At 50.1% G+C, this 8746-nt stretch overlaps 1 protein-coding gene across 4 annotated transcripts in view; it reads right to left on the bottom strand.

The window, feature by feature from the left end:
* RALGAPB (Ral GTPase activating protein non-catalytic subunit beta) overlaps window positions 1-7527 on the bottom strand; it is a 68599-nt gene extending 61072 nt beyond the window's left edge. For 3 of the 4 annotated variants that reach the window (XM_071760085.1, XM_071760082.1, XM_071760081.1), the window contains exons 1-3: window positions 7332-7517; window positions 1240-1452; window positions 405-607 (exon numbers count right to left, since the gene is read on the bottom strand). In XM_071760085.1, the coding sequence (XP_071616186.1) occupies window positions 405-607; window positions 1240-1422 (386 nt within the window). In that variant the 5' untranslated portion in view covers window positions 1423-1452; window positions 7332-7517. Of the gene's footprint in view, window positions 1-404; window positions 608-1239; window positions 1453-7331 lie in introns of all 4 variants that reach the window. The other variant, XM_071760084.1, reaches the window with a different exon arrangement.
* Between the last annotated feature and the right edge of the window lie 1219 nt (window positions 7528-8746).

The following is an 8746-nucleotide window of genomic DNA, read 5'->3' on the forward strand; positions in this document are numbered from 1 at the left end:
CCAGCACATCAGCAACACAGTCAAGTCTTGAGCAAACAAGGCACGAGATTGCCATGATGTGCTCTTAGTTATCTCAGTTTCACACAATTACACAATATTTAATGTTTCCCCACACCATTCCATCATCTTATAGAGATACAGAGATGGTTCTTGAAGTTCTCTGAACAGTAAACATTCAAGTCCATGAACTACCTCTAATTCTAATTACCTAAATGCAATGACTCAATTTGTGACTGAAAAGTTACAAAACAGTTTTGGAGAGACACCTTCCTCCTAATTTTGCAATGAGAGCAGTCTTACTTTAACCAAGAGCCTCCGTGGCTCATCAGGCCTCTTGACAGGTTACCTGCTGGCTACAGCTTCCAATTCTTGAGCATCCTGAGTGACCCAGCCCTAACACTCACCTGGGAACAAAGAGATTTTGGAGATGTTTGAGAATGCTTTGAACATAAAGGTTTGGTTCCTTAATAACTGGTAAAGGAATGGAGTCCTTAGGTAACACAAGAGCCATAATCCAATCCGTGTAGACATCGACACAGTATTTCACAGTATCTCCATCCAGAGGGAGGGTCAGTCCATAACAAACCACCTCCATAGTCCATTTTACCTGACCAAACACAAAGCACAAGTTATTACAAATATGTATTAGCAAGTAATCAATGGTCAGTGCACACTGCTTCTAATGGAACAATGTAACAGGAGATTTGTGGCTTGGGGAACTCTTAACACGGTGTGAGAACAGCAAGTTATTAGTTTGCATAGCATGACATTATGAAGATCATGAATAAATTGCAGATCACTAAATCCTGAATTTCTAACCTGTAGAGAGAACCCTTCAGAACACACAAGGGCTGTAATGTAATGGAAGATGTTAAAATTCTGATATTTCTACCATATCAAGCCTTTTTTTAGAAGTCACATACTGCTGCTTTAAAAAAATAAGGTAATTAGAAAGGCTCTGTGTGTTCACTGCTGAATTCCTTGGTTGGTTTTTTTTCTTTTTTGCTTTAGCCTGAACTTCCTGGTAGAGTAGCTCAGGCAAACACTTATTAAGAGGTGATGAAGAACACAGCTGTTATGATCCAGCTGTTAATAAAAGCCTCATGTAGATGACTAACCTAAAAATACAGCACACTTCATAAAACTTGGACTATTAAAGAGAGAAAAGAGGCCACAGAAAAACACGAAGTTGTCACTCTAGCATGAAGGAATTTATGATTTATAAGGAAATGCACTTACTTCTTTGTCTGTTTTCAGTAAGCTCTCACTTCCAACAGATGATGCAATTAAAGCTTGTCCCAGAGGACGCACCACAGCATTTGCCACCTCTCTCCCCACGTTTTCAGGATAGCTGTGAAGTACACTGGTATTACCCTGATCATTTTGAATAACAAGATGCAAGGATCTCCACTCTGAGTACATAGTGCCTCTATGCTACAATCCAAACAACACCTGGGGGACAAGAAAGAACAAAGACATGATTAGTAGGAACATCTATGACAGGAGTTACCAAAATTGAGACTATTTGCCATGATAGAGTCAAAAATTCAAGATGCACATGACCATGTCAGGCATTTGAAGACCTAGAAGAGATTCCATAATCTGTTTTTCAATCTTAATATGTTTTAATGTAGCTGTGAGCTACTTTTTTTTACTGAGTTTAAAAAAAAAAAAAAAAAAAAGAATACAGTAAGTTTCAGTTAGGAACAAGCAGCCCATCTGAGACACTCAAACTTAATTAGGTATGACCTCATGCATTTCAAAACCTTGTCAAGACAATATGCACACTCTAATCCAGATTTATCCCAAAGATTCAGGTTAGAAAAGCCACTAGGAAATTTTCCAGATAGCTCTCTCAGAACTAGCCAGGAGAAGCACAGCCTTCTCCTTTCAACAACTGCAGTTGTGCATCTTCCCTTTCTGCAGGAAGGAAGCTGCAGGGGGCAAGCTGACAATGAACTCACCATCATTTTGTAGGGGTGGGTTTACTTTTTCTTTTTTGGCATTTTTTGTGAAACCACAATGAAGAGAGGTGGATTAGAAGCAGCAGAAGTTGGGCTGTTCTTCCACTGTCACTCAGCACTTGTACAGCAGCTGAGCCCCAAAAGCAGGCAGGGGGTCCTGCTTGATCAAGATCTGATCTGCCTCCAGTGAGATGAAAACTCTGCTGACACAAAGGAGCAGGAAGGACACATGGCAGGGTGGCAGGAGCATCCATCCCTTCTGGCATTTTGACACACACACAGCACCATTAAAACTGCTGCCTAAGCAGGTGGTACCAGGGCAGCTGAAGCCCTCAGCATTGGGATCCTGGTATCTCCTTCCTTCCTCCTCCTCTCCCACTAACACTGCCAGTCTGGTATCAGTTACCTGAGCCAGCTGACCACGTGAAAGATAAAACAAGGCAAACAGGGCTGGCACAAGAGCAAAGCAAGGAGTGTTCAACAGCCACAGCTTCAATCAGCTCAAGCTGTCAGAAACAGCACCCCAAGGACCACCCACCAGAAACACTGAGGGCACATTTTGGAAGCCACTTACACAGGGAATGTTCTGGATGCCTCCCCTGAGCACTCCTCAGCCCAAGACTGAACAAGAAGCCCGGCCTGGAAATGCACCATACACCTTCCTAGGGACAAGCCCCCATTTAAAAGGTCTGCCCATCCAGCTGACTCCCCAGGCTGGGTTTATTTATGCCCAAAACCTAAGCAAAAAGCCTGATGTTTCCCTTCGAGGCAGAAGGGAAGGTGGGGCAGCAAGATCATGGTTTTCCAAACTACATCTTCCCTGAATTGAGGCAGCAATCACGTGTGCTCATCTGATGGGAAATTAATCAGAGCAGCCAGAGCCTGCAGGAAGCAGATCCTCCTCATCCCTCAGGCCCTTTCTCTCCTCTGGGGGCCATGTGTGCCACTGCAGCCAAAACCCTTTGGCTTGGAGGAAAAAAACAATTCTAAGACACTAACACCTGGGGCACCAAGAGGCCACAGCAAACAACAACAAAAAATTCTTAAGCAGAATACCCAGAATGAATATGACTCAATCCTTAGTGATGGCTTCAGTCACTGCTTACCTTCATTACATTAATTTCTCTCCTGCTGTCTTTACCCCTTTCTCCATATCCTATACCCACTGGGCATCCTCATCCTCTCCTTTCTGTCCCACCTGAACACTTTCTCCAGCTTGTGTTTGGAGTGGAAGGAGGGACAGAAAGGAAACACCATCCCCTCCTCCTCTCAGGCCCCCAGCACTGCCCCCTGTTCAACACAAGGGAAGAGTGTTGAACACCCTTCCCACTGCCCCCCCCAGCTCATGACAGAAGCATGGAACACCACCTGAGGAGTGCTGGTTCAACCAAACTGATCTAACTGATAGAGCAGGGTGTACTTTCCATCACCAGCCTCCAGCTGCAGGGCTGGTGGTCAACACCTGCTGGCAGGAACCTCCCAGGGCACTGAGCAGGGTTCCAGAGCCACAGAAGGTGCTGCACAGCACAAGCAAATCCCAGGCAGTGATTATGTAGGAACTTCCTCACCTGGATGGCAGAAGTCAGAGAGGACAAGGTTTTCCAAAGCTCCCTGCATTGTGGAAAACCCTCACTGCAGCAGGGAGGACACAACCACCAGCAGCTCCTGCTGTGCTGAAGCAGAGAGGCAAAAGCTCTTCTGGGGGACCCTTCCACCCCTCAGGGAGGAGCAGCACTTGTAACCAGCACAGGAGGGGTAAAACATCCCAGGTTTAAGAGAGGTTTAGCAGCAGGACCAGACAACCAAAACTTCTGGTGCCACATACACCCAGGCCTGCTGGCTGACCCTCAGACACAAATGTAATGATGACATCTTTATTTTATTCATATTCAAGGCTTCTTTTGGTCTTGCCATAAAAGAAATCTTTTTTTAGTCTTATCAACATACAAGGAATGCTGAAGTAACTACTTCAGATGGAGAAATATTTTGAGGTGGGATTTCCTCATGTATGGATTTATTCACCTCCTACATTTGGCAGCAAGAAGTTTTTATTTGCAAGGACTAGAAGTTACTTTTCATTTAAGCTCCCCTTTAACTTCCATGTGAAGGAAGTTTTTCCATTTGGAAACTGCTGCCACCTCTTGGGACTGGGATACAGCTGAGCCCATCTACACATGGCTTATGTCCAGTTGTAAGATAAAAAAGGTTTCCAAGTTTCCCCATACAACTGCACCTGCTACCATGTTCTGGTTTGACACATCCAACACACTGACAGTTCTCTAACTTGCTTTAGAGAAAAGGCACCCAATGCCTCAAAGCAGCAGGACTGGGTCCCTCAGCAGAGGCTGTATTTATCCCAAATCACTTAAACAGCAAAAATAGCAAAAAAGGGGACTGGCCCTAGCAGCATCTTCTAAGTTTCACACAACTGAATATTCATATTTCACATAAATCTTCTTGAGGTTCAAATCCCCAAGGACTCTCAGAATGACAGGCAACCTGATTAAAAGGAGAGGTAGGAAGGAGCATAAATAAACCCTGAATTTTGCCAAGCAGTTTTACACACTCTCAGGTTTGGAAAGATGTCATGTTTATGTTTTTTCACTAAATAAAACATTCCCAGACCGTGAGACAGATCTAGAAAGAAATTGTCAGCATTAACACTGGCAGAACAACTAAGAGATGCAAAGCTAAAATATTTGCCATGTACTATGAAACTGAGCATGATTTCAATATTCCTTGGTCTGGTAAATAATCTGGGTTTCAATATATTCCCTCCAGACTCATTTCAGCTCAGGAATTCTGGTAGCTATCACCATATAAACCACTGGATTTATATGTGGATGTTTCAGCACTTAACACCAAAGATCCTCAGTTCACAACTACTACAGAAGCTGGGAAGCATGAAAGAACTTCCTGAAACCTCCAAAAGCAAAATTATATAATTATTTTTATAAAAATAAATTGATTATAATTTAAGTTCTGCTTCCAGTCCTCAATAACGACATGAACTGATGCAGGCAAAATGTTTAAATTCCAAGATCAGTAAAGTTATGAGAATTACCAAACAAAGACCCACATTCTGCACTTACTTTGGAGGATGATGCAGGAGCTCAGAGCCTACACCAGAGGTGGGGCTTGGGGGGTCTGTGAGGGAACCAAGGCTGGGGGAGGAAGCAGCTCCTCAGCAGGGGTGTGCTGAGTGAGGGCAGAGCTGGGCACAAATATCAACATTTAGCCCTTTGTGCTCAGCAGCTTCATAGATAAAATAAAATGTTTGCCTACAATGCAGAAGGGTTTCAAGCACAAAGACAAACTGTCCCCAAAACACGGGTGCTTCTTGGGTTTTACCAGAACTGAAGAAGCAGAGCCTGAGCTGGAAATGTAACGGAGGGAATTGTTTCTAATATAATAGATGCAAACACTGCCAGCAGAGATGCCCAAGGCAGACTGAAGACCCAATAGAAACCAGAGAAGCACCAACATAAAGGGTTTACCCCATTAGGTTCTGGAATAATTGACAAGATTTATAAGAATTTCACAGAAATCAAGTAATCTCTACTACACCAATAGCATTGACACAAGTGACAACTTCTGTCAGAAACCCCTCTTGCTACAACCATCTTCCCTGGATCATGTACCACAGATGTTTATGAGCAATTTTTAAGCCATCTGAGGCCAGTGACATCTGGAGCACAGACACCTGCCACAAGGCCACTTGCCCCACCTTGACATTGCTGCCCCTCTCGAGTTTCTGCTGGAGAAAATGACCTAAAATCTTGCCAAGACTGATTCAGCACCTCTCACACTAAGCCCACCAGGTCAGAAGCAGCACAGACCCATCCAGACTGCTCACTTTTGGAGCCCATCCAAGAGGGAGGCTCTGCCCCAGGCACACAGCACGTGCTAAGGACAACAGGCAGAGCAGGTAGCAGACAAAAATATAAAAAAGGTGGGAGCCAAACAGAACCATCTGAGACGTGCACTAGTAGAAAGCTGCTATTTTGTTAAGTCAGTACTTTTGCTACAGAATAAATAAGGATACATGACAGGATTACAATTAAACAAAAAGAAGTTTAGATTCAAGGCAGGAAGAGACCAGGCACAGAAAAACCAGGACTGCATGCTCATCCCTTCCCAAGCCATCCAGCCACAGGCCCAGGGAGAATGAATTTGTCTGATATTATCACCTGATTGTAACAGAAGTTAACACAGTAATGTAACACAGGGAAGGTGGGGCTCAAACCTAAGGTGCCATTTAAACCCCAAGGCTTGGGTTTCACTCTCCCCAGTGACCCCATCACCGTTCTGGTTGCCCAGAGCATTCCTCACACCACCACTGGCCACCAACCTTCCCCAAGCAGGAAGCAGGACACCTGCCACGAAGAAAAAAGCTGCTTAAAAATTGCACACTGTAACATTTAAAGATTGACAGAGCTATCAGAAAGCACACTGGTCACCGTTGTATGTTTTGGCCATTACTCTGCTTTCAATTTTCATTGCTCACACTTCAATACCACTGTGTTCCTCACCCTCATTCTCACTTTTAGCAACAGGGTTGAGAAAATGATCTCCCGGGGAGGCCACCTGAGAATTTAAGGAGTTTTCACGTCTCTCACACGTGCCCAAAACTTCCCTGCCAAACTTTGAGCTTTCCCGACCCAGAGTAAGGATAATTTTTGCTCCCACTTTTTCCTCAGGCCGGTTCCGTGCAGCTCCCCAGGACAGGGCAGGGCTCCAGGGCTCCTCCCAAGCCGATGGCCCCGACACCCGGGATGTCCCGCACCGGGACCCCGACCACCGAGAGGGAACACCAGCCCGGGAAGGCAGGACCCCGGCAGAGCCCTGGCAGCCGGGACAGGAGAAACCCCCGGGGTCTTTCTAAGAAACTCTGAAGGGAAGCAGCGACCAAAACTTTTCTCCCCTCAGGCCCCCCTCTCCCGCGGGGCCGGCACGGCGGGGACGGAGCGCACCGACCGCGGGTGACACTGCGGGCTCTTCCAGGGACCCGACACGAGGCTCAAAGCCGGAGCCGGAACCGAGCACGGAACCGCGCACGGGCTGCGAAGGAGCCCCGGGGCCGCGGGCCGGGGTGAGGGGGTTCGCCTGAGGCCGCTCCCGCCCGCCCTGCGCCGGGCTCTGCGGCCACCGGACGGGGCTCGACAGCGGCCAGAAGCGACCCGCGGGTCCTCCCGCCCGCTCCGGCCCGGCCCGGTCCGGTCCCGCCGAGCCCACAGGCCCGGCCCCGCGGCGGGCAGCGCAGAGGTCAGCGCGGCGGAGGCTCCCGGGCGGCGCCCGCCACCACAGGCCCCGCCGGCGGTAGGAGCGGGCCGGGTGCGGGCGGCGGGAGGGCCCGAGCCGCCTTACCTGCGCCGAAGGGCCCGGCGGGCATGTCGGAGCAGGGCCGGCCCCACCGCCCTCAGGCCGCCGGCTCCATGGGGCCGAGACCACAGAGGGAGACGCCGCTCCGCTCCGCGCTGCCCCGCGCCGCTCCGCTCGGCCCCGCTCCCGCTTCCGGCAGCGCCACAAAACGCACGGCGGCCGGGCGGGCCCCCCCGGCACTGCGCATGCTCGGGCCCCGCCGCGGCCCCGCTGCCCCCTGAGCCAGCGGCCCCGCCCCCGCCGGCGCCGAATAAGTCGCGGGGGGAAGCTGAGCGCATGCGCACGCCGGGCACGGCCGCGCTCTTCCTCTTAAAGGGGCCGCGCCCCCGCCCCGCCTGGCCCGGGTCCCGCTGCCTCGCAGCTCCTCGGTCTCAGCTGCGGGGGAGCCTTCGCCTTATTCTCCTTCCCCCGTTCCTCTGAGCGTTGTTTCCTCTTCGGCAAAGGCAGTGAGCGCTCACCGGGACCCCCCTAGGACTGCCGCGTGGGTATGGCAGCAGGGCCCGACCCCCTCAGCGGCTGCTGCATCTCCCGGAGACAGAGCCGGGGCCCCCATCCCCCCCACACCGGTTCCTGTGCGCTCCGGGGCTCCGGCAGCCCGGGGGGTTCAGATCCCCCCAGCCCCAGCCCTGCCTGCACCCTCCGCGGGACCTCGGCCCCGTCTCTCTCCCCAGACAGGTTTAATTCCCCTCCCTGAGCTCCCCTCCAGCCTCGCGTTCTCTTGGCTCTGTGATTCCTGCTCTCGGTTTGTGTCTCCCCTGGTGCTGATGAATTCTCTGCCGGCTCCCGACGTGCGGAGCAGCAGCCTCAGGAGTTCAAATACAGCAATGTCAGCCTCAACAAACCTCAGCCTGCAAAGATTTTTTTATTTTTTTTTTTTTACCCCTTCTACTGCCACCCATTGAAATAACACCATCACACTACAAACTCTTCTGCCTCTGCACTGGAGGCTGCTGGGGCAAGGGCCCAGAGATCCACAGTAAGGATTTGCTCAGGCCTTTTTCTGTCAACCTGCTCTGGGAGTTTTTTCTGCCCTCAAGGGGAGAGGGGGGCAGGACATAACCCTCTGCAGGACATGAACGCCTCAAAAAAAAAAAAAAATGCTCCTCAGAGGTGTCAGTGCTGGGGTGCAGCAAGGATGGAGACAGCTGAGTGGAAGGGGAAAGGGCACTCGGTGCACAAGGAGCAGCTCAGACAGAGCCAAGAACCCGTGCAGGGACGTGCTGGACACGATGTGACCAAGAGGACCTGGGCAGAGCTGGCTCAAGGATCCCCCACCCCCCAAACCAGAGTCTGCCTGCGGAGCCCATCCTCCTGGCAGCCCCTTCCCTGCCACTCCGGAGGAGCAAACACTCCTTCCAGGGTCCTGCTTTAAGCTCAACAGGGACAGAGCTCAGGGAAGA

This window comes from Heliangelus exortis, chromosome 16, assembly GCF_036169615.1.
Source record: "Heliangelus exortis chromosome 16, bHelExo1.hap1, whole genome shotgun sequence".
Lineage (NCBI taxonomy): Eukaryota > Metazoa > Chordata > Aves > Apodiformes > Trochilidae > Heliangelus > Heliangelus exortis.